Here is a 24,906-nt window from a genome sequence, read left to right as displayed (position 1 = left end):
ACATCGAGTACTCACTTTGGTACTAAGGTAGCATACCTTGGTGACAGTTCTCTAAGATTTATTGTATGTGTACGGGTGTTTTTTTTCTACGTGTGTGTGTGTGTGTGTGTGTGTGTGTGTGTGTGTGTGTGTGTGTGTGTATGTGTGTATGTGTGTATGCATGCAGTATCTATGGAGGCCAGAGGAGAGCATCAGATCTACTGGAACTGGAGCTGGAGAGAGTTGTGAGTCGCCATGTGGGTTCTAGGAATCAAACCCAAGTCCTCTGGAAGTGTAGCTGCTGATCCTAACCATTGGTCCATCTCTCCAGCACCCTTGATAGCATTTCTGAGCCCTTGCAGAAATGCTGCGTGAGCCTTCATGGTGGAAGCATGCCCACCTTGGTGTGACAGCAGACTTGATGGGGAGGGGCTGGTGTACATCGTCTTGAGTGCTGTCTCGGGTGATCACCTGTCTCTTCTCTCATTCCAGGGATGAGGCACTCTCAGGCAGTGAGCTGACTGCAAAGCTTGAGCCCGCCTTTCTCTCTGGGCTGCGCTGCGCCCAGCCATTGATCAGGGCCAAGTTTTTTGAGGTTTTTGACAACTCTATGAAACGCCGTGTCTATGAGCGTCTGTTGTACGTCACTTGTTCCCAGAATTGGGAGGCCATGGGGAGCCATTTCTGGATCAAGCAGTGCATTGAGGTAGGGCAGGTGAACTCAACCTCTGTGTCTGGGAGAGCCTGGGGCTTTCTAAGGGGGCACAGAAGGCAGCAGATAATCTGTGAATTGACCATTTTTCTATTGCTGTGATGAAACCATGACCATGGAAACTTAGGAAAGAAAGCATTTGGTTGGGTTTATGGTTCCAGAGGGTTTCAGTCCAGAATGGCGCAGCTAAAGCGTGGCAGTAGGAACAGCTGAGGGTTCACATATCTCAAACCACAGGACTTAGAGCACACTGGGAATGGCAAAAGTCCTTGGAAACCTGAAAGCCCATTCCCAGTGACATGCCTCCTCCAGCAAGGCCACTCCTTTTAATCCTTCCCAAACAGTTCCACTAGTGGGATCGGTGCAGCATTCTCACATGTGAGTGAGCCGATGGGGGCTCTCATCAAACCACTGTGTTCTACCACTCAAGGAGGTGCAGAAATACCCCTCATGTATCTGTTCCTGTCCCACTACAGGGGCAACAGACAAGCCTTTACTTTTAGAGCCCCTTTTAGAAAGCTGCAAGAAACGCTTCACTGGGCAAAGATTCCTTTTTCTCCACATAGAAGCGTCTGTAAATTCTGTCTACCTAGAGAGTTGAATTGACACCGAGTGTCATCTCAGTGGTTGTGAAAGAGCTGGGCCGGTACCTGGCCAGCACTGTCGCCTTGGGTTTCTTAGTGGGAGGATTTGGGTGCTGGAGAAGGCAGCAGACAGGTGCATGTGACCAGTCCTCTTCAGCTTATAGAGGGTTTGGTATTTCCATGAGAGGACTGTGGAGGAGGAGTGATAGAGGATGGTAGGACAGACACAACTCAAGGGCCACTGTTACTTGTGTGCTCAGACAAAGGACAGTCCTGGTTTGTCAGGGTCCTAGTGCTTAGGAGAGTCAGATCTGCTTACCTGGAATGAATGAAACTAGGTCTCGCCTTGGACACAACTGCGGCATTCTCTCCTGGACCTCGGTGACAGCTAAGGCTGTCATGGTTCCTTTGGGAAAGATTGATTTCCCTTAGTGTGTGGGAGCAACATAAGCAAGGGCCCTATAGACATTGCACAGGGGCTGCTACAGACAGAAGTGTCTTAGGAGGGTTGAGAACACAAGGGATTTCACAGTCAAGGGCTGATGTCACATCAGAAGGTTTTATGTGGACTGAGAAGTCTTTGAGGGGTTCAGGGAGTGAGAGGAGTCACGGCGCTAGCTATGAACAGAAAGATGATTTTAGAGTAGGTCTACAGATAACCCAGGAGGCTCCCTGGGCTGGGTTTGGGGCTGTGCTGCAGGTGATGAGAGGAAAGGAGAGTCAAGGGAGGGGAAGCATAGGTCTCTCCTGGACAGTGCATCTAGGGCGGAGAGAAGCATGATGGCAACCTGGAAGAGCTTGGGCCAAGAGCAATCGGAAAGCAAGTTCAGGCCTGCAGCTAACCCGGGGTAGGAGTTGGGGGCACTGTGACCTGAGATGTGGACCTGGGTTGTCTGTGTGTGAGCTGCTCCTCTGATACTCAGGTGCTCCTGGGTGTTCACACCCTCCCCGTACCAGGTGTTGCTGTTAAACTGTTCTTTTCCCCATGATCCTCTCTAGCTCCTCCTGGCGGTGTGCGAGAAGAGCACAGCCATTGGAACCAGCTGCCAGGGAGCCATGCTTCCCTCCATTACCAATGTCATCAACCTGGCCGACAGCCATGACCGGGCTGCCTTTGCCATGGTCACTCATGTCAAGCAGGAGCCTCGGGAACGAGAGAACAGTGAGTCTAAAGAAGAGGTGAGGCTCTGGCTGCGCAGACGAAGTTGCCGTTAGTTTTGAGTTGGCAAGAGTAGTGCAGGACCTGTCTCTGCCCCAGGCTAAGTGTGGCCCCTTAGTTTGGCTTTCTTGCTGTTAAAACCAAAAAGCATCTTCTTTGGCATGCCCATTTGGCATTGTTCTGAGCCAATTCTGCTTAAAGCCGGCATCTGTTTTGAGGTTTTTCCCTCTGCTGTGATGCTGTACTTCGAGCAGAAGTGATAACCGTCACACAGGAACCCAGGGCTGAGCCCTCCACAGCCTTCTGGGAGCCTTGTGTATGGTCACATTGCTGGATGGTAATGTGGAGCCGAAAGTGCCTCTGGAAAGAAGCTGCTGCCCTCCTTAGTCGTCAGCTCTCCCACGCTCCACTCTCCTCGTGGGAGCGTTTGCTGGTGCTCCTTACGCTACTGGCTTTGTGGGTGTGGGCGTAGAAAAAAGTCACCTAGCAACAGGGAGAACACTTCCTTCCTGTAAAAGGGGGAGCTGGGGGCTGGTGTTATAGCTTAGTTGGTTGAGCACTTGCCTAGCATATGTGAAGCCCCTGGACAGTTCAGTTAAGGAAGAAGTTGTTAATCACGTCCATCTGTCATGTCTTGCTATAATAATCTGAGTGACATCGGTAGCCATGCTTGGTGACTCCTCCAGGACTACTGTTGGCTTTCAGGGATAGTTTCCTGCTTCATTGTTGACTATGACTTTCTAGAAACTTGAGACTAGAAAACACTGACCCGGCGTGTCCCGTACAGTGACTCGGCAGCATTGACGTACTGGAGCTTCTCAGAACAAGTGACACACTTGTGACTCCACCGAAGTTCACTCTGATCATCCAAACACAGAGAACAGTGGTCATCCTTCCACCATTGTTTAGAAGGAGATGCAGTGGGTACAGGGAGGGTCAGGATGGCAGATGTGAGCCTGAGTACCATGGTGTACAGACTAAAGTGCCAAGATGAAACACATTACACATTCTAGCTAAACTTAAGGGGGAGAAGGAAGCTCTGGAAAAAGTAATGCTTGTTCATCCGAAGCCAGTTGCTCACTTCTGTCCTCCTTACAGTCAGATCTAGCCTAGAGACTTACTGCTGAATAACCCTACTTTCTTGCTCTTTCTGAACTCTGGCTGGCTGATTCAACTCAGCTGTTCTGGATCAAACTCCTCTCCAAGCTAACTGACTCAATCTGGCTTCTGTCAGCTTCTGAACTGCTCTGCTTGGCCTCATACTAACTCTGGCAATCTGTTCTAATCCTCTGGCTACTTCTCGTTTTCTGGTTCATTCTGTCTTCACCTGTGTCTAGCTTTGTTCTCTCTGCAACCTGTCTCTCTGTAACTGCCTCAGCCTCAGTTAAACTGCCTCCCTCCGCGCCCCTCTGCACCCTCTGTCTAAAGTAGCTTCCCTCTCTGCTCTTGTGAGAGTTGGGCGTATCCTAGTCTGTCAGGTCTTTCTCTGATTTGTCACTTTGCCACTCAAGTAGATAACACTTGTCAAACACGGGGCTTCCTTCTACAGACTGTAACTCTACCTTCATTGTTTGGGATTAAAGGTCTCTACTGAGGCCATGTCTGTTCCAGCCAGGGGGATTAAAGGGATGTGCTAATAAGGCTGAGTCGCACATAACAAGAATTATGGATTGGGTGAGCTGGCTCTCGGTTATGTTTTTTAATAGAAAGGTATTTTAATACAGCAATATCCTTCATCTAAAATGCTTAGAAACACATATATTACACATTTTGGGTGTTTCTGAGTTTTGGAAATTCAGTTTGTTTGTTTTTTTCTGTAATTTTGAATCTGAGGCCCCAAATTTTTAAGGCCGAATGCTCTAAAACCCCCAAATGTAAGCTTCATGTGGGTGCCTAAGAAGTTTAGCCTTTGAAGCCTTTTTACATTTGGTGGCTTTGTGGTTAAGTAGGGTACTCAGCCCATGCTCTGGGAAAAGCTTCTAGAAACCAACTTGTGCACTTGTCAGAAACAGAGAGGTGGAGACCTGGGCCTCGAAGAGGACCCTCCATGTTCAGACCCCAGCGTCAGCCCAGGCTCAGCAGCAGAGAGCTCACACACAGCCTCGCAGGTGCCTGTTCCCCACAGATGCTCACGTGCACTCATAATTAACATCTTTTTAGAGTAGCCACTGGGCCGTGGGGCTGTGTTTGCTGGGTTCTAAGGAACTTGCCCTCTGCATTTCTTTGTTTCGTTCAGGACGTGGAGATTGATATTGAGCTGGCCCCTGGTGACCAGACCAGCACACCCAAAACCAAAGAGCTTTCTGAGAAGGACATTGGAAACCAGCTACACATGCTTACCAACAGACATGACAAATTTCTCGATACTCTCCGGGAAGTGAAGGTCTGTGGACAAGCTTGGAAGTGAATATCTTCTGTACACATCTGTTTTTTTTTTTTTTTTCTCTTACCAGTGTGAAACCATACAGTTTTTGGTTATAGTTCTGGGAGAGGCTGGAGTCAACATGTAATGTGATCAAGAAAGCAGATACAGGGCTCTATAGGGGAAACAGAGAAGTTGGTTTCTCCAGAACGTAATGTCCTGGAAATGGTAAAAGGCACTCAGTCGTGGCAGTAACAAACAGTAACTCTGGGATATTGGTCGAGGCCCTCAAATCAGGAGGGGCAGTAAAGTGTGAAGGCAGGCTGGCTGTCAGGAGAGCCCCCCACATGCCTGCTGTTGGCGGTCTCCTCGGTTCCTCACATAGGAGCTGTGGCTTCCGTAGACCCTGATGAGTGTGGATGGTGGCATTACTGCACTTTGACACTGATCGGTTAAGGCTTTGGGCAGTCTTAGGGTTTACTGCTGTGAAGAGACCCTGTGACCAAGGCAACTCTTAAAAAGGCAAACATCTAATTGGGGCTGGCTTTACAGGTTCAGAGGTTTAGTTCATTATCATAGCAGGAAGTATGGCAGTATGCAGGCAGACATGTTCTGGAAAAGGAGCTGAGAGTTCTATGTCTTGATCAGAGAGCAACCAGGAGGAGACTATTTTTCACATTGGGCAGAGAGATTTTAAATGAAACCGCAAAGCCTTCCTCCACAGTGAAAACTACCTCCAACAAGGACACACCCACCCAACAAGACCACACCTCCTGACAGTGCCACTTCCTGTGTTCCAGGCATTCAAACACATGAATTAGTCTGTGGAGGCCGAACCTATTCAAACGTCCACATTCACCCAGTCACTTTTGAGGAGTGACAGGGCTTGGGAGGCAGGAGAACCAATTACTTATCAGTAGTTTCTGTATTACATCTTCTTGGGCACCAAGCTGAATTTCTGTTAAGTTAGTCTCTGAACGTCTGTGGGTGGCTGTTGCTGTCATGGGTGAGTGTAGAGTGCTGAGGGAGCCGGACTCAGCGGCCTCATGTACCTTCGTGCATGAAGCCATTGCGGCTAGAGTGATGACTGTGGAGCTGACTCAGCAGCAGCCTTGGTGTCCATGTCATGCTGTCTAAGCTCCACCTCTTCTGCCCACAGACCGGGGCACTGCTCAGTGCCTTCGTTCAGCTCTGCCACATTTCCACAACGTTGGCTGAGAAGACCTGGGTCCAGCTTTTCCCAAGGCTGTGGAAAATCCTCTCTGACAGACAGCAGCATGTGAGTCAAATCTTAAAAGCCTGTTTTAGGAGAATGCAGTTTTAGCTTTTGATAACAACCCAGAATGAACACAGTTCTAAGTTACAGAGCATGATAACACTGCCCATTCTCACCCAAGGACCAATCATCTTAGTGCTACCAGATGATGAGGGAGAGAGAGGCCAGTCTTCTTATTTGTGTCTGAGGCAGGGCCTCCTCAGGTTGTCCGCAAGCTCATCTCCTAGCTCAGGCTGCCTTGACCTCTGGGATGGCAGTTGTGAAGTAGCAGTCCTAGGTTCAGGCTTGTTAGGTTTTGAGTGAAGACCTGAAGCAGCTAAGTCTTTGGTTCTAGGCTCTGGCGGGGGAGATCAGCCCTTTCCTGTGCAGCGGCAGTCATCAGGTGCAGCGAGACTGTCAGCCGAGCGCTTTGAACTGCTTCGTGGAAGCCATGTCCCAGTGCGTCCCCCCGATCCCCATGCGACCCTGTGTGCTGAAGTACCTGGGAAAGACTCACAACCTTTGGTTCCGTTCCACGTTGATGCTGGAGCACCAGGCTTTCGAGAAGGGGCTGAGCCTGCCAATCAAACCGAAGCAGACAGCCGAGTTTTATGAGCAGGAAAGCATAACACCGCCTCAGCAGGTGACCGCCGCCCTCAGTGACTTTGAATAATCTTCCCAGAGGGCTAAGTCTGCCCTGTTATTAGGCAGTTGACCCAAGCGCTCAGCGACAGTGATCTCTTTCAGGAGATACTGGATTCCCTCGCGGAACTTTACTCTCTGCTACAAGAAGAGGACATGTGGGCTGGCCTATGGCAGAAGCGATGCAAGTTCTCAGAGACGGCCACCGCCATTGCTTATGAGCAGCACGGCTTCTTTGAGCAGGTGATGGCCGGTGGCTCAGGGTGATGGCTGGCAGCTGTCACTTCTGGGTCTTCCTCATTGTACCCTGCTTAAAGTCCAGTGAGTTCACACTTGGGGAGATTGCTGTTTCGTTGAGCGGTGATGTCACGTGTTAAAGTACTTGGCATGAAACCCAGAACTCGAGTAGGCCCAGTAAGCCTCCTGTACCCTAGCCACACCGTGTTACCTGCTCACGAAGACCCTTTGAAGTCTTGCCTTACATGCTTTAACACTCTTTAAGTTTTGTGTGTAGAGGTGTGCATGTGTGTGAGCATGTGTGACTTGCACACATGGAGGTCGGGGCAGCTGTATGTAGTGTCTCTCTCCTTCTACCTTTACCCGGGCTTAGGGCTCAAACTCAGGCTCTGAAGCCTTTCCCTGCTGAGACATCTTTACCTCAGTCTTCTGCCATCAGAAACTGACGTGGATGCCCTTACCTGCCGGCCTGGCTTTTGGAAACAGTGCGTAGATGCTTGGATGTCAGTCCTCAGCCTCGTGCTTCCTGTGGGGCACATGCACTGAGTGAAGGGTGAATCTTGGTCCCAGAACGGGGCCATTTTCATGTCCTGTGGCTTTCTCACCTTTGCCAGGGCTTCGCTCTCCTCTGTTCTCTCTGTAAAAGGTGAGTTGTAGGCGTCAGGTAGTCTTGGACGAGAAGGATATAGTGGTTCCTAGGCTCGTGTCTAGCTTGCCCCCGACAGGTAAGAAAATGAAAGGGAGACGCTTTCTCAGTAGTCTGACAGCATGGTTAACCTTTTTAGGCCCAAGAATCCTACGAAAAGGCAATGGACAAAGCTAAAAAAGAGCATGAGCGGAGCAATGCCTCCCCCGCCATCTTCCCTGAGTACCAGCTGTGGGAGGACCACTGGATTAGGTGAGCTGAAGTCCCACCAGGGCTTGCTGGGACTTTTCAATGATTTCCTTAAATATTCAAATATTATTTTTTATTTGCGTGTGTGGCTTGGTGGCAAGCATCTTCACCGTAGAGACCTCTTAGGAGCCCATCAAACACCAGGGTTTTGTTTGTTTGGTTTTTGTTTATTTGGTTTGGTTTTTCAAGACAGGGTTTCTTTGTATAGCCTTGGCTATCCTAGAAATGGCTCTGTAGACCCAGTTGGCCACAAAGTCACAGAGGTCCGTCTGCCTCTGCCTTCTGACTGCCAGCATCGCCTGGCCAAATACCAGTTTTTAAAATCAAGCATTCTAACAACACAGTTCTGAGAGATATGGATCTGACTTGGTATGAGTGTGCTGAGGGCGGGCTTTGTTTTCCGTTATTACCTTGTTTCTCTTAAGTCAGAAAACTGTATGTGCAGTAAAGCACCACAGTCATCACATACAGGCGTCTGTCTGTCTGGATCCAAATTGAGATGTTTCTGGCATCATTCACGGGTAGCTCGTGGCTTAGGGGTGTGAGTGTCCTGACAGTGGGCACAGGCTAGTAAAGTATGTAGTTAAGCGTGGCGAATGCTGGCAGAAACATATTGGGTTCATGTGTGTTTGATTCTAAACTAGTGTGTGCTTGCTGTGTATTGAGAACCTTTTAGCCACCATCAGATGCAGTTGTGTGACTCCTAGCCTCTGGTGTAGACGTCCTGGATGTGCTGGGTGTGGTGGCACAGACCGTTAACTCCAGCATACTGGAGACAGAAGCAGGCACATCGTGAGTTTGAGACCAGTGTGGTCTGCATAGTGAGACCCAGTCGGGGTTTAATTTATTATGCATGAATTAAAGAAGCATGGGGACATGTCTGAACTCCTCCTGGGTGTTTCCCAAAGAGTTGGTTACTACAAAATCTGGGAAACACATTAACTGTCTGCTGTAATTAAATGTGCTGTGGAGGAAGTAAATCACTCCTGCCTCCCCTCCTCAGGACCTAGAGCTCTGCTGTGCTGATCACAGGGCAGGCAGGCAGGGCTCCTGGAGGAGGGGGTACTGTTGTCCCACAGCAGTCTGTCCTCCAGCACTTTCTTCTGTGTTGATGCTGTCTTTGTCTTTCTCAGTCTGTCAGTGAGTTGTCCTGATTGAGCTTTTGCTCATAACCCTGGTCTTCTAGGTGCTCCAAGGAGCTGAACCAGTGGGAAGCCTTGACTGAGTTTGGCCAGTCTAAAGGTCACATAAATCCTTACCTGGTCCTGGAGTGTGCGTGGAGGGTGTCCAACTGGACCGCCATGAAGGAGGCGCTGGTGCAGGTAAGACCCGTGATCTTGTCACTGAGATCTTTTCTATATTTGAGTAAGTTTGGTAGTAGGGGAGCATTCAGAGAGAGAGAGAGAGAGAACGTGTACACACCACGTGCATGTGCTGCATAGTGAGCGGTTTCATTTATAGCGTGTGTTATGTGTGCAGTAGTGCCTGCAGAGGCCAGAAGATGGCGTTAGGTCCCCTAGAGCTGGTTGCGGGTATGTACAGGTAAACTGTCTGTTGTCTGTGTTAAAACAAAACTCGGGTTCTCTGCAGTAGCAACAAGTATTCCTGACCTTCTAAGCCACTGGTCTCAACCTTTAAGTTGTGACCCTTTTGGGAGTCAAACAACCCTTTCACCAAAGGGTCGCCTAGGACCATTGGAAAGTACAGATATTTGCATTGTGATTCATAACAGTAGCCAAAATACAGTTATGAAGTGGCAAGGAACATAGTTTTATGGTTGGAAGTCAGCACGCCATGAGGAACTGTATTAAAGGGTCTTAGCGTCAGGAAGGTTGAGAACCACTGTCCTTAGCTGTATCCTCTGTCATTCAGTTTTACTGGGAAATAAGTATTAGGTATAGAGGACTTAACCTCTGACAACAAAAGTAATCCATGAAGAGGTCTGGAAGGATCATCAGGACTAACACCAAACCCTGGACCCCGAGCAGCCCTGGCCACTGTGTTTGCTGTTATCTGAAAAGCCACTGGTGGGACAGGCTCTTGGCGTGTGCGTTAGGTGTGAGTGTGGTGTGCAGTGTGAGGAGTTTAAAATGACTTGATCCTGAGGGCTCTCTGTGAATGGTGCCATGACGGGTCCAATCTCTCTTCTCTCTGGGAGCTTTTGTGGTGCACTCTGCAACCCAGAGGAGACTCTCAAAAGAGCCGTGTAAACTCCTCGCTTCTCTACTGAAAGTCAGTTCTTCTGTGGGGCTGGGCTCCTGCGTCCTGCTTTGTGTAAATCAGCCCGAGTGGGGAGAGTGCTGTCAGCACTCTGCCTGTCCCCTCTCCCCCTGCAGGTGGAGGTCAGCTGTCCCAAGGAGATGGCCTGGAGGGTTAACATGTACCGGGGCTACCTGGCCATTTGCCATCCCGAGGAGCAGCAGCTCAGCTTCATTGAGCGCCTGGTGGAGATGGCCAGCAGCCTGGCCATCCGCGAGTGGCGGCGGCTGCCCCATGTGGTGTCTCACGTGCATACACCTCTTCTGCAGGTAGGTACTGTCCCTCCCCTCCCCTCCCCTCCCCTCCCCTCCCCTCTGGGAGCTCAGCCTGGAGTCTTAGAGCTGCAGAGCAGCTGCAGTCCATGCCTCAAGTGGTAAGGGAACCTCTCTGCCCTGATCTCATCCCTTCCCATGGGAGCTCATCCCTAGAAAGAAGATGTAATGTTCCTAAGTCAGAGCAGAGGAGAGAAACTGGGTTACTTTGCATTTTGTATTTCAGGGTCTGAAACAGTCTCACAAGTAGTTTTGATTCAATGTGAGATAGGTCCTGTCCATCCTTGAAAGACTCAAGTGGCCTGTATCCTGGTGTCACCTTTGGGCATCAGTAGCAGTGTTCCTGGCGATTCCAATGAGTGCCGTTGACACTAAACCAAATGTTGTTTGCTGTGCTGTGTATGTTACTGTGTTTTGTGCAGCACAGTGTGGGCCGCAGTGTGAACACCTGTAGGGTTCATTTGGGCTCGCTTTCTACAGGTATAACAGTCAATGACAACATCTGTGGCAGGCTTCTTGATGGGAAGAGCTGTGTGGGACATGAATGTGCGTGTTGAGGAGGTCGTTTTTGTTGAGCTACTAGTCTTTAATCTGGGTTCTCCCTGCTGCTGATCCAGTCCTGAGGATCCCGTAAGACCCTGCAGTTGCTTTATAGACGCTAAATCCCAGTGAGTTCTGGGAGCAGGGATTCAGGGTACAGCAGTGCTGCTTCTCAGAAACGTGAACTTGGGGAGCACTGGCTTTACCGACCAGTATCTTGTTGTCATTTCGGTGCTTTTCTATGTGCCTGTTAGCTCCGATATTTTTGAAGGTGCCTTAAAATGACCTGTATATGTCATTTCTTTTACACATACGTGAGTGTCTGAAATATTCTCAATATTAGGTGACTGAAATATTCCCAATTTTTTTATTATGAGCAGACTTTTCCTCTGTAGTAGGAGAGGGTCTCTGCTGTTGTGACTTCATTTTATTTGATTCCCTACATGTAGACAGACAGACAGGTGCGCGCATACATACACACACACACGCACACACACACACACACACACACGAACCCAGGTCCTTCATAGCAGCCCACACTTGTGACTACTGAAAAATTATCTTTGCCTTTGGTTAACGGTTGCATTTATGAGTTAATTTGATAAAAGCACCAGCCATGAATGACAGTTGTAAAATCGTAGGAATTATTGTGTTAGGTATTCACGGAGTTTAGAACGCAGCATGTCTGTCACAGTGTCCTGATGTCTGAGTGCCTTGGGATGTGAATGCAGAGCAGTCGGCCTCACTGCCGTGCTCATGGATTATAGCACAATTATTTGTTGGTAGTCTGGGTATGGACAAGTCGGACAGCGTTTAAAAAGATGATTACTAGGGCTGGAGAGATGGCCCATCCATTAAGAGTACTGACTGCTATTCCAAAGGGCCCTGGTTCACAGGATGGCTCAGAACCATCTGTAATGGCAGTTGTAGGGGACCCAACACAAATGACAGTTGCCTCCGCACGACTAAGAAATCTTTTTGTTTTTTTTCAAGACAGGGTTTTTCTGTATAACCTGACTATCCTGGAACTCCACTCTAGACCAGGACGCTTTCCTAGAACTTAGGCATCTGAATGCTGGGATAAACAGCGTGTGCCCCAGGCCTGGCTGTTTTGTTTTCTGAGACAGGGCCTCACTGTGGAGCCTTGGCTGGCCTAGAATTCATGTTGGCCTCAAACTCACACATAGGGATCCCCTTGCCTCTTCCTTGTAAAGGCTCAAAGGTGACACCACCACATCCAGTGTCTTTCTTTTACACGTGTGTGGACGTCAGAGGGCTTCTGTTACCGTGTCTCGGGTCAGTTCGAGCCCTTAGTCTTGGAGTCAGCTCCTTTACTGCAGATCTGTCTCACCTCCCCCACCTATAAAACCAGTGAAACCCAGCAATACTCCCTTGAGTACTTTCTGGAAGCCGTTCATTGGTCTGGGCTGTTTTATTTTTTATTTGTGTATGCGTCTTAGCCCAGAGGTCAGAGGACAGCTTGGCAGAATCAGTTCTCTCCTTCCACCGTTTGGGTTCTGGGGACTGGACTCAAACCTGGGCTGTTAGGCCTGGTGGCGAGTACTCTCGGAGTTCCCAGCCCCGCCCCCAGCCTTAGCTTCTTTCCTGGTCTGCCCCTAGGCTGCCCAGCAGATCATCGAGCTTCAGGAAGCTGCGCAGATAAATGCGGGCCTGCAGCCGACCAACCTGGGCAGGAACAACAGCCTCCACGACATGAAGACGGTGGTGAAGACCTGGAGGAACCGGCTGCCCATCGTGTCTGACGACTTGTCGCACTGGAGCAGCGTCTTTATGTGGCGGCAGCACCATTACCAGGGTAAACCGACCTGGTCCGGCATGCACTCATCATGTAATTTCCCAGGCGCCCGCCCTGCTGGTCTCGTGTCGTCATTTTGTTTTTTGTTTTTTCCCAGATTTTGAGGTAATGGTGGTAATGGCGAGGGCAGAGTTGAAACCTGGGAAGGTTTTGTGCTCTGCATCCCAGCCACTTGGTAAATTTTCTAGTTAGCCAGGAATTCCTGCTGCACCTCGGCGGTGCAGGCCGGGGCCATTGAGCCATGGCGCTTTGTCTCAAAGCCTCTGCAGAGGAAGCCCCTGTTACCAGGCGGCTTTGTGTCCATTCCTGGTTTCCTGTCCTAAACCCACCAAACATCCCTTGAGGAACACCTTTGTGACCCAGCGACCGACACTCTTTATTCTACTTCCCCTTCTTGCCTTTTGTTTTTTTTTTTTTTCCCCGTTCTGGAGCCAGGATCTCATGTATCCCAAGCTGGCCTCATTCACCATGACTGAGGGAGGGCTAAGGATAACCCTGAACTTCTGATCCTTCTCACAGCCTCCTGAGTGCTGTTGTGCCCCATCTTTATTGTGTTAGGGAACAAACCAAGGGTTTTGTGCATGTTAGACAAGTCCTCTACCAAGTAACCCACATGTCTGGCTCCAGTTCGAGATGCAGGCTACAGGGAGAGTGGAAGGGTATCTGGTTCTCATGAGACATGTTGTGTGTGGGCGTCATTCTTTCTTTAAGCCTGATAGTGGCGCTTACGAAAACATGTGACGTGCCTGACAGCTGACCCCTTTGCTCTTTAGCTATTGTAACTGCATATGAAAATAGCTCTCACCACGACCCGAGCTCCAATAATGCCATGCTGGGTGTCCATGCCTCCGCCTCTGCTATCATCCAGTATGGGAAGATCGCCCGGAAACAGGGTCTGGTTAATGTGGCGCTGGATATACTGAGCCGCATTCACACCATCCCTACTGTGCCCATCGTGGATTGCTTCCAGAAGATTCGGCAGCAAGTGAAGTGCTACCTCCAGCTGGCGGGAGTGATGGGCAAGAATGAGTGCATGCAGGTAGGTCCTGGTCCTGGAGACGCGCTGCTACGGGCCAGGCAGACACGGAGGACGGTAAGAGTGATGTAAACAGTTTGTCCCAAGGAAGAAAGGAAGGCAACTGTTCAGTGCTGGAACTGCGTCTGTGGTCACTGCTCCACCATGTCCTTAGCTCATGTATTTAAGGAGAAAAAGCCAGTATAAAAGAGGAGGTGAGGTCGATCCTGGCCATGCCTGTGCCCAGAGGACCATGTGAAAGAGACAGAGTCTGACCGGATGTGCTGCTTCAGAGAGAGGGGCTTTGAAGAAGAGATGGCTTGAGTAGCACTTTCAAGAGTCGTTGTCCTCTCTCCGTATCTGAACAGGGCCTGGAGGTTATTGAGTCCACAAACCTAAAATACTTCACAAAGGAGATGACAGCTGAGTTCTACGCCCTGAAGGGGATGTTCCTGGCTCAGATCAACAAGTACGTGCGAATGCTGCGCTGAATGGTGCAGGCTCTACAGCTGTTCTTTAGGATTTGCAGCCAGTGTCCTGTTCAAGCCAGAAACTACATGCTTTCATGGGCATCGGTGAGGCATTTGGTATGGGCCCCTCCACAGAGAGGAGCTAACAGCAGAGCCGTGTGTAGCCCGACACAGCTTCTTAGGGGAGAGTGGCATGACCACAGGCCTGTCCCCCAGCCTCTGTCTGAGGAGTACAGTGCTTACTTTGCTGCGTTCTGTGGTTTGGCTGGCCTTGTTGTGTTGACCAGTCAAAGCTGAAACTCCTGTCTCAGTTATCCCACTGGGTCCCTAGATAGCTACAAGTACCATACCCCTGCCTGAGAGTAGTTCTTGTTTTAGGGCCATAAGTCTGTCATCCACGACTGTGGGCCAGATCCATCCAGGATCCAGTTTCAAACATGAAGTTGTATTGAACCCACCCATGCCTTGCTATGTGACTTCACTTGTTCAAGGCTTCCCCGTGCTTCTGGACTTGGCTGCTAGTTTTGTTTGGGGATTGAGGCTTTATATTCATAAAGGACACAGGCCTAGGCTTTCTTGATTCTTCTTAGACATTGATAGTGTGGTAAGAAAATGGTTTCTGGGGGCTGGGGATTTGGCTCAGTGGTAGAGCGCTTGCCTAGGAAGCGCAAGGTCCTGGGTTCGGTCCCCAGCCCCGGGGAAAAAAAAAAAAAAAAAAAAAAGAAAATCATATCTGGTATCACTGTCATGGAACACTTGGACCAAGTGGCAGTTGCAGAGAAAACATTAGGGCGAAGTTGCTCTAGGTTCCAGAGGTTTGCTCCTTGGTCTAAAACAGTGGTTTGCAACCTGTGGATCTTGACCCCTTGGTGGTGGTGGTGGTGGTGGTGGTGGTGGTGGTGGGGGTGGTGGTGGTGGTGGTGGTTGGGTGTCAAACAACCCTTTCACAGGGTTTGGGTATCAGATATTTATATTATAGTTCATAAGAGAAGCACAATTACAGTTTTAAAGTAGCAAGAAAACAGTTTATCATAGCATGAAGAACTGAATTGAAGGTTGTAGCATTAGGAAGGTTGCAAACTGCTGGTCTAAAAAGACCTAAACAAACAGGTACTTGTTCCAGAGTGTGTGTAGCAGCACTCGTCACTAGGGAGAGTGTGGAAATAGCATCCGTGCACATACAGTAGAATCATAGAGCTGCAGATCACGTGCTTCCGTATGGAGACCTCAGAAACGCTGTACTGGCTGCAGCCTGATGGGGAAGAGTGTGGATGTATAGCTTGATTTACAAGAAGTATATCAGATACATCAGTCCCCAAGGACAGAAAGCAGATTGGTGGCTAGGGGCGTGACATTGCCAGGAATTGGAGAGACTGCACAGGGAAAGCCACATGTCAGTTCAGTGAGCGTGGTAACTATAACCCGGTGTTCTTTTTTTTTTTTTTTTGGCTGGCTGGCTGGTTATAAGTTTTGAAGTAGGGCTTGACAGCATGGCTCAGGCTGACCTGTAGCTTGCTTTGTGTTCTAAAGGCTAGCTTTGACCTTGACGTCTTCCTGCCTGCCTCAGCCTCCCTTGTCCAAGTATGTGTGTTTTGGTTCCACACAGATCTGAGGAGGCCAACAAAGCATTCTCGGCAGCTGTGCAGATGCATGACGTGCTGGTGAAGGCCTGGGCCATGTGGGGGGACTACCTGGAGAGCATCTTCGTGAAGGAGCGGCAGCTGCACCTGGGCGTGTCCGCCATCACCTGCTACCTGCACGCGTGCCGCCATCAGAACGAGAGCAAGTCAAGGAAGTACTTGGCCAAGGTGAGACTGGGAGACTCCTCTTTGTCGTGGAGTAGCTGCTGCTTTTTGGACTCGGGTTGAGATCCAGCCCCAGATCTGAGGTCTGCTTCCTTGACTCTGCTCATTCCCAATCCCTACAGAGTGACCTTTTTTCACAGTTGGAGCTGAGGAAACAGGCCTGAACATCCCTAGGTCTCAGCCTTTCCTTTGTGTCCCATGCTCTCTGGGGTCACACCCTGGATAAACCCTTGTAGGAGAGAAAGCTGAAATTCAGCCCACCTCCATGCTGCCTGCAAAGCCTCAGCAGAGCTAGACTCCGTGTCTGCAGCAGAAGTACTCGGACACTCCCTGGGGCGCTCTCAGAGCCTTGGTTGAAGCGAGCCTTAGAGAAGTGCAGCAGCGCACACAGTCTAAGTCAGAGCCCGCCCTACCTGCCGTGGCAGCACCACGAGCATCCACCCCACCCAACCTTGAGCAGTGAAGGATGCCGGCAGCAGCATGCAGCCTGCCTGGCGTGGGCTGCTGACCATCAGATTCTCTCAGAAGGCCGTTTGGGTGAACAAGCAGGTTTTCTGCCTGTTGTCTCGATATATGTGCTGGTCTCCAGGTTGGATCAGTTAGTAATTGCCCTTTATGTTAAAAGAAACTAGACTGGAATGTATTTTCTCTTCAGCTGTGATGGTCACTCCTCGTTCTGATTCTCCCTCATGGTTGGTGATACCAGTTTACTTAAGGTTGGGCCTCCTTTGAAACCCTCAGAATTTCCTATAACTAATCCTTGTCCTCTGCCCTAGGTGCTGTGGCTTCTGAGTTTCGACGATGACAAAAATACGCTGGCAGATGCTGTGGACAAGTACTGCATTGGCGTACCCCCCATCCAGTGGCTGGCGTGGATCCCACAGCTGCTCACCTGCCTGGTGGGCTCCGAGGGCAAGCTGCTGCTGAACCTTATCAGCCAGGTAGGGCTGTGTGCGATATTGGACAGTGTGTGCAGGACTGTATGGAACCGTGTGTGTGTGTGTGTGTGTGTGTGTGTGTGTGTGTGTGTGTGTGTGTGTGTGAGAGAGAGAGAGAGAGAGAGAGAGAGAGAGAGAGAGAGAGAGATCTGAGGGACGCTGGCTTCTCTTCTCTTTTTTTTTTTTTTTAATTTCGGAGCTGGGGACCGAGCCCAGGGCCTTGCGCTTACTAGGCAAACGCTCTACCACTGAGCTAAATCCCCAACCCTGTCCAGGACGCTGGCTTCTAAGTAGTAGTGATGTGAATTAGACAGACTGGGGGGCACATCGCAACTCCTCCTGAAGGAGCGGCCACTAGCCGCGCCCAGCAGGCCAGGCAGTCCCTCTCCAGAGGTTCTGTCCTCATGGGGCTGTTCTGTAATTCCTGGAGAAGGCTTTCTTTTTACTTGAGAGCCCATGAGCAACACTTGAGCCCTGAGTTTGACCTAGAGCTTGGCTGCCAGGTTACTGTCTCGGTCTGTCCTGTATTGTCATCTAAGCAGTGGCTGCACACACAAGCAGGTGCCCTGTGGCACATCTGGAAAGGTCTGAGTGACAGCGTCCTCTTGGTCACAAGCTAGTATGGTAGAGCTGGCACCTGCCACCTTGTCTGCGTGTTTGACTCCTGCACTTACAGAAAGCAGAAGCCGCTTTTAGTGGGCTTGTCCTTTAGTCCTTTAGTGGGCTTGTCCTTTAGTTGGAGTTACTTCATAACTGAAGTGGCCCATGCACAAGTCCGCGACTAATGGGTACACAGGGAGTCTCGTTGGTAAGACCCAGGGTCAGTGTTTCTTGCTTTCCTAAGGTTTACTGAAGGAAGTGGAGTGTGGTGTCTGCCATGCATGGTCTGGTGCCTGGGCCCTGTTGGGGTTTTAAACCGGCTGTGGGATCTGTTGCTCAACAGCTTTTTATAACATCAGTTGCTTGGTGTTGTCCTCTGACCCAAACGCACAACAAAACCCCTTCACTGCTTGCATACAGTTGCTCTCCTACAAATTATTCACCACGCAGAAATGTACCGTAGAACAGTGCAGTTGATCCCTTGTTGTCTCCAAGCAGGTTGGACGAGTGTATCCCCAAGCCGTCTACTTTCCCATCCGGACTCTGTACCTGACCCTGAAAATTGAGCAGAGGGAACGCTACAAGAGTGGTATGTCGTGGCTGGGGTGGCTGGCAGGGCTTCAGAGGGCTGTGGGGTACCCCAGGTCACCCCTGAGACAGGCACTTTCCTGCCTACAGCTCCCTCCTACATGTAGTCAGTCTCCTTTTCGGTCAGGGCCAGAGGACCAAGCCTAATGGCTGACTAGAGTTTGTGGCAGGGGATAAAGTCAGTGAGGTCCCTGCTGTGGTGAAATTAGAGAGCTTTCTCGTCCTCGACAGCCAAGATGTCAGTGTGTAGATGTGCTGAGGACCAGTCTGGTCTCTAGATGTTCCTAAGAGCGAAGAACAGGACTGTGAATCTGCCTTGACCAGCCTTAGCGAGCAAAGAGCTACGATATGGTGCGGGTACTTGGAAGCCTGGTGCTTCATAGCCAGTCGGTTTCCTCACGTGACACCAGAGCCTCTGCCAGGGAGAAGGATGCAGCGGGGGACGGGGCACAGAGCATGTCCGCTCTCCGGCTTGGTCATTTGAAAATTAAGGTTATTTCCTTAAGTTCCCAACTAAATCCTGTGAGCTCAAGCCAGAAAGCTGGCCATGCAGTGTTCTGTAGCAAATTTCTCAGAGGGTGACTAGTTTTCAAAAATGTCATTTTGCAAGTGGGGGTTGGCCTTCCTGGAGGAAGTGTTTAGATTAGTTTTTTAGGTGCTTTTAGATTCTTTGAACTTTTGTAGCGAGGAGCGTGTAGGGGAGTGATTTCCAAATATTTGATATCAGACAGCAGATGGCAGCGGGGCTCGGGGAGCCATGGCACTTGGCTGCTTGGACTCCCTCGGAGTAGGCAGTCTGTTGGCGCACACACTAGCTTTCCCTGGACCTCCCGTTTTCGGGGCAGAACTTCCTCTGCCTCTGCTCTCCACTCCTCAGTCAAGCGGGCAGCTGCTCCTAGAACCAGGACATCTTCACCCTGTCCGTCCCACCACGGCAGGAGCCGGCTTCCTTGTGGCCGGTGGGTCCTGTAGTGCGCTGCGCGTGGCATCGGTGGGTCTTGCGCTGACATTGGCGTTGTGTGTGTTGCTCTCAGATTCTGGACAGCAGCAGCCCAGCTCAGTGGGTAACCAGTCCCATTCTGCATCAGATCCAGGGCCCATAAGAGCAACGGCGCCCATGTGGCGCTGCAGCCGAATCATGCACATGCAGAGGGAGCTCCACCCCACCCTCCTGTCCTCCCTGGAGGGCATCGTCGACCAGATGGTCTGGTTCAGAGAGAACTGGCACGAAGAGGTAGGTGGCCCGATTCCGCAGCCTCTGCCTCCCTGCAGAGGGAGCGGACGGTACCAGAAGTGTCTGCAGACGCTGGCTGTGCTCACACTGGGGTTCTGGTCAGCACAGCTCTTTACAGGGAGGATAGCCGTGCACCAGGTAAACGGTTGTTTTCCAGACACCAGTACAGCTTCAAGTCACTGAAATGTGAGAGCAGAGGTTGCTGTAGCTCAGTAGGTAGGATGCTCGCCAGGAATACACAAAGCCCTGGGTTTCATCCCAGCACCCCATAAGCCAGAGTCGTCCATTCCTACAATCCTGGAGCTCGGGAGCTAAGGCAGGAGGATCAGGAGTTCCAGGCCAGCCTGTGATCCGTGTGATAATGGGAAGAAGGAAATGGAGTTAAGCCTCCTTGCTACCATACACACCTCCATGGCCTCAGTTACTTTTTAACTGGGTGGCTACTGTGAGGGATGGGATGTGGCTGTGGCATATGTGGGTATGTGCGTTATGACTTTCAGCCTTACCTCCACTCTGCTGCCTCCTTAAGAGTGGTCACTTCAGCTGGGGATAAAATACAACACACTTTCCTGCCCGGTAGTGTGTCTTGCCGGGCTCTGGGCCACTTCCTTGTAGCTATGAGAGTTGTAACACCGGGTGCGGGTACGGAGGTTGGTAAGGGCAGAAATGACCTGTGGTGAGTGGACCTAACACGGCATGGGCTGCCTCTTGCTCTCTGACTGATGGTCTTCGTCTCCTCTGCCAGGTGCTCAGGCAGCTCCAGCAGGGCCTGGCAAAGTGTTACTCTGTTGCCTTTGAAAAGAGTGGTGCTGTGTCAGACGCCAAGATTACCCCTCACACTCTCAACTTTGTCAAGAAGCTGGTGAGCACTTTCGGGGTAGGCCTGGAGAATGTGTCCAACGTCTCAACCATGTTCTCCAGCGCAGCCTCTGAGTCTCTGGCCCGACGGGCACAAGCCACAGCCCAGGATCCTGTCTTCCAGAAGCTAAAAGGCCAGTTCACCACAGGTGAGTCTTGCATTGGGCACATGCTAGTTAGACTTTGCTAAAACATAACCTCAAGCCAGATGTGTGGTGTACACTTTGGATCCCAGCACTCAGGAGGCTGAGGCCCTGTCTCAGTACTCAAACATAAGGAGGCCACGGCCGTCAGCAGTGTGACTTCATAAATTATTACTCACTGAAGGGCTAGAGTTTGGCCTTCAGAGATAGGGGCTAGAAAAGGAAAGGTTTTCAGCCCAAATCCTTGACTTTCCTCGCTTGGTTTTGGGGGAAATAAGTGGAGAGTTTTACAGGTTAAGTAAGGTGCAGGCCTCAAAGCAACAAGTGGGGTACAAACTTGCAGAAGACAGGATGATGGGGGACTGTTTCCATCACTACAGCAGCTTACCCCAAACAGAGTGACTTGTAAGCCTAGGACATGATTTGCCTCAGTGTCTCAAAATTTAAGGAAATATTTTTGCTTACAGTTTCTGTAATTGTCTAAAGACAGCCTGTATTCATGGAGATATACTGAAACCACATGAGGCATGTGGTGCCTCTCTCTCTCTCTCTCTCTCTCTCTCTCTCTCTCTCCCTCTCTCCCTCTCTCCCTCTCTCCCCCTCCCTCCCCCCTCTCTCAAGCTGGTAAGTACTCAACCAGTAAGCCACCCCAGACCCAAAAACTGCAGTGATTTTAAAGCCTTGCTGCTCTTAGAGGATGCAGTTAAAACTTTTCTGTGTGTGCTCCTGTAGTAGCTACCTGTTAATTGTGCAAGATGATTTGCGCTATCAGCCTCAGTCTACCATGGCTCCACCTGGCATGCAGGTGTGACCCTGTCACCTCGAAGGTGGTCTTGGAACACTTGGGCTGCTGTCTGTGAACTGCACTGTACTTGAGGGAGAGAGAGCCGGCCTTAGCTCTTCAGTGGCATCCACGGATGCGCACTCGAGCCTGTAACCCCTGCACTCAGTGCGGTCCGTTCTCACACACAGACATCACAGAGATAGAAATAATAAGAAAAGGGAAAGAACTGGGGCTCTGCCCTCTTTTTCACCAGGGAGCTCTTAGTTCCTGTTAGCTAACACTCTCGCCTCTGACGTCTGTAGTGCTAGCACACTGTGGAAGAGGGGAGCTCGTGAGATCAGCGGTTTTACCCTACAGTTTGCTTAGACACTGAGGACCGTCTGCTTTATCTGAAGCCTCAGTGTATCTGAAATGTTAGATTCTTCACCACATGTAGTCTGAAGGAGATTGACGCAGACTGAAGCAGTTGTGTGGGTCTGTGTTCTGCCTCAAGGCTGGGGTGTGTGAGCGCCCCTTGGGTAGACAAAATGCAGGGGTGCTGGGCTACATTCCAGCCTCGCCACCACTGGGGTGTCAGGCTTGCGGAATGCTGGCACCCACTCAGGAGGCGGAAGGCAGCCTAAGATAGGGGCCCCAGCCCAGGTGAGAAACAGCGCAGGCAGGAGCTGAGGCTGGGGCTCCCAAACTACCGAGCACCCAGAGGCTGGTGTGGGGAGTTAGGAGCAGGGGCCCAGCGGCTGGCAATGAGCCTGGGGCAAGAAGAGTCCAGCTCAGCATAGGGGTGAGTGTCTGGAGCTTGGAGGGGCTTCTTATTGAGAGAGATAGTCTTTGCCTGTCCAAACTGGTTATTCATAGTGGAAATGGATGGATACAACTGCCTCAGGGTGGACCAGAGATTAAATATCTTTCGTAGAAGGGAATGTCCAGGAAGGGAAGCTCACTGGCTAAACCCTCGGGGCGACCCATCTAGATGTCTCATTAGCATGGAGACCTGGACCGCCGTGTGATTAGTTGCCATGGTCTTCTTAGTGGGCTGTGGTGGTCACGTGCTCCAGGACAGGGAAGGGACCAGTCTCAACTATGAGATTTTCCAGGGTTTCCTAATCTGCTTGACGTTACCAGTTTTCTGTGTGGTGACATGGTTCCACTTGACCCACACTGGGCCAGCTCAGTGTAAAAGTTACAAAACCAAAAATTCAAAAGAAGTTAAAATCACAAGGTTTCTTCCGCTCACAGCCAGAGTTAAATGAGCACAGTGTGAGCTGTTCCCACAAGGCTGCTTCTGAGGAACCTGTGTGTAAGTTATAAACATGTCTCCCCTGGCTGGCAGGCCTAAAGGGAAGGGAGCGCTGAGGGCTTTCATGCTGCAAGGCACGTGGATAGTCATTGCTAATTCACAAGCCAGAAAGCACGCAGGTCCTCTTCAGGAGGTAGAGCATAGGAGATTGAGTGTTGTTCATCCTGACTGAGCAGTGGAAGGGAGTTCCTGTGCACACTTCAGCTGGGATGAGCCTCCCAGAGCCCTCCTGAGGAACGGACCCAGAGGTGTGTGAGCAAGGCAGACAGACACTCTACCACTGAGCTACGTGCCCAGCCCTTGTGAGGAGCTCAATGACAGGGCATGAAGTGCAGTTCACTGATGGAGTGGGTGCTTATCTCAGTCGTAATGTAAAAAGTTGAATAGTTGACCACCCAGAACAGACTGCATACATTACCGTGAGGTTCCTGCAGGGGCTGTTACATCGGACACTGGAAGGCAGTGGGTGCTGTTCCCCTGCTGGATGCTCGACGGGCGCTGTGACAACCCCGTTGTTTACATTGTTGTACTCAGCCCCTGCACTGGTTAGTCATCTCTGTTTTATTCTGCAGATTTCGACTTCAGTGTCCCAGGATCCATGAAGCTTCATAATCTGATCTCTAAATTGAAAAAGTGGATCAAAATCCTCGAGGCTAAAACCAAGCAGCTTCCCAAATTCTTCCTCATAGAAGAAAAATGTCGGTTCTTGAGCAATTTCTCGGCTCAGACAGCTGAAGTAGAGATCCCTGGGGAGTTTTTGATGCCCAAGCCAACGCATTACTACATTAAGATTGCTCGGTGAGTGCACAGGCCCACAGGGCCCAGCAGTGCAGAGAGGGCTGGGCTGGCCTTGGCGCTGCCTCTGCTGCTCCCTTGATGTGAGGCATAAGCTCTGTTGGCTTCATCCAGGACCTGACCTGACTGTGGATTCATGTCCTGAGAGAAGGCCAGGTTTATTTGCAGAGACCTGTTGGGAATCACGTGACAGACTGAACTGTGCCAGCTCTTCATTAAACTCTTAATGAGAACTAGACTCAGGTCGGTGATAGGTGACAGTGACATCTGTAGGTCCTGGACTCAGGATGATGGTTCTGGGTTTAGAGCCACTCTGGGTTCCACAGTACTAGGCCAGGCAACAGATAAGGACCTGATAATCCAGTTCAGTACTGGGATCCATGGTGGGAAGAGAAAGCCCACACCCACTCTGACTACCGCAGTGTACTATGCGTGCAGGTGAAGATAGGAGTGTAATTGGGAAAAGGCCAGAGTGAGCAAATGAAAGTGGAGGCAGAGTTGGCTGCCGTAGAGTTCCCTGGTGTGGAACCCACTAATGTGAGCAGCGCATGGGAGAGGCTGCCTCCAGCAACCAGCGTGCACCTCCTTTCTTATCTCTGAATCGGCTTGCCTTTCCCTGTGCCCAGACTGTGCCCTTTCCTCCGAGTCCTCCTTCCTCCCTGTCTTTCTTCCGTCCTTCCTCAGTACATCCTAGATAACCGTGGCTGCCGAGCCACCCTGTCTGCTGGTCTGCAACAGTCCTTAAGGTGGTTTTCCCCAGGGAAAGGTCTGCTTCATACCTTCCTCCCTGCTGCTCTTGTAGCTTTATGCCCCGAGTGGAGATCGTGCAGAAGCACAACACAGCAGCCCGCAGGCTCTACATCCGGGGGCACAATGGCAAGATCTACCCGTACCTGGTCATGAATGACGCCTGCCTCACGGAGTCGCGCAGGGAGGAGCGAGTGCTGCAGCTGCTGCGTCTGCTGAACCCTTGCCTGGAGAAGAGGAAGGAGACCACCAAGAGGCACTTGTTCTTCACAGGTACGAAAGCCACACCTCAGGGACAGGCAGGTCAGCTCAGGTCACCCTGTGATGGGAAGCTTTAAGGAACAGCAGCCAGCGTGCCCTGCCCCCGCTGGTCTCTCGTGGGGTAAGAGCTCTCGCTCTAACCCGAGGGCTGCAAGCAGTGTTACCAGGTAGTTTACAGTCTCTCTCCCCGTTGCTGGCATTTCAGTGTGCGGTCTCTGAAGTTGGGGGCCTCCCTCACTGCCTGTGCTCCAATCCTGTATGAACATTCTTCTGACAGCAAAGCTGTAACCAATCCCTCCTGACCCTCCCCCCTCCTTTTTGAGACAATGTCTCTGCCTGGAACTCACTAAGTAGACAAGGCTGGCCTCAAACTCAGAGTTTGGGCTGCCTCTGCCTCCCGAGTGCTGTGATCAAAAGGGAGCCACCCTGCCCAGCACAGTGTAGCTCACTTTGATGAGCGGCACCTGACCTTCAGGTTTTAAAATCTCGAGATCAGTAGATTCAGGGGCTGGAGAAGGTGGCTCGGCAAATAAGACCGCGGGCTGCTCTTGCGAGAGTTGGGTTTCCAGCACCCACGTTACAGCCTGTCACTCCAGTTTCAGAGGACATGACTCCCTCTTGTGGCCTCTGTGGGCAACTGCACACACACATGGATGCAG

The 24,906-nt window shown here is 50.8% G+C and overlaps 1 protein-coding gene and 1 long non-coding RNA gene across 22 annotated transcripts in view; one reads left to right on the top strand and one right to left on the bottom strand.

Annotated features, from left to right (window-relative positions):
* The window catches only part of LOC134481264 (uncharacterized), a 63,922-nt gene that overhangs the window by 26,499 nt on the left and 12,517 nt on the right, over positions 1-24,906 (bottom strand). The window lies entirely within an intron of this gene.
* The window catches only part of Trrap (transformation/transcription domain-associated protein), an 89,687-nt gene that overhangs the window by 56,869 nt on the left and 7,912 nt on the right, over positions 1-24,906 (top strand). For 8 of the 21 annotated variants that reach the window (XM_063271123.1, XM_063271128.1, XM_063271124.1 and 5 more), the window contains 19 exons: positions 472-685; positions 2,275-2,454; positions 4,671-4,817; positions 5,956-6,075; positions 6,407-6,694; positions 6,799-6,936; positions 7,716-7,828; positions 9,012-9,147; positions 10,162-10,353; positions 12,517-12,745; positions 13,486-13,751; positions 14,096-14,196; positions 15,804-16,005; positions 16,779-16,943; positions 18,036-18,129; positions 19,163-19,362; positions 20,108-20,369; positions 23,017-23,242; positions 24,042-24,259. In XM_063271123.1, coding sequence (XP_063127193.1) covers positions 472-685; positions 2,275-2,454; positions 4,671-4,817; positions 5,956-6,075; positions 6,407-6,694; positions 6,799-6,936; positions 7,716-7,828; positions 9,012-9,147; positions 10,162-10,353; positions 12,517-12,745; positions 13,486-13,751; positions 14,096-14,196; positions 15,804-16,005; positions 16,779-16,943; positions 18,036-18,129; positions 19,163-19,362; positions 20,108-20,369; positions 23,017-23,242; positions 24,042-24,259 — 3,491 coding nt within the window. The remainder of the gene's footprint in view (positions 1-471; positions 686-2,274; positions 2,455-4,670; positions 4,818-5,955; positions 6,076-6,406; positions 6,695-6,798; positions 6,937-7,715; positions 7,829-9,011; positions 9,148-10,161; positions 10,354-12,516; positions 12,746-13,485; positions 13,752-14,095; positions 14,197-15,803; positions 16,006-16,778; positions 16,944-18,035; positions 18,130-19,162; positions 19,363-20,107; positions 20,370-23,016; positions 23,243-24,041; positions 24,260-24,906) is intronic. The other 13 variants (XM_039089172.2, XM_039089174.2, XM_063271132.1 and 10 more) reach the window with 4 other exon arrangements.

The sequence above is a fragment of the Rattus norvegicus genome, chromosome 12, assembly GCF_036323735.1.
Source record: "Rattus norvegicus strain BN/NHsdMcwi chromosome 12, GRCr8, whole genome shotgun sequence".
Lineage (NCBI taxonomy): Eukaryota > Metazoa > Chordata > Mammalia > Rodentia > Muridae > Rattus > Rattus norvegicus.
Note: the sequence above shows the minus strand (reverse complement) of the source record. Positions and strands in the feature narration are given on the sequence as shown.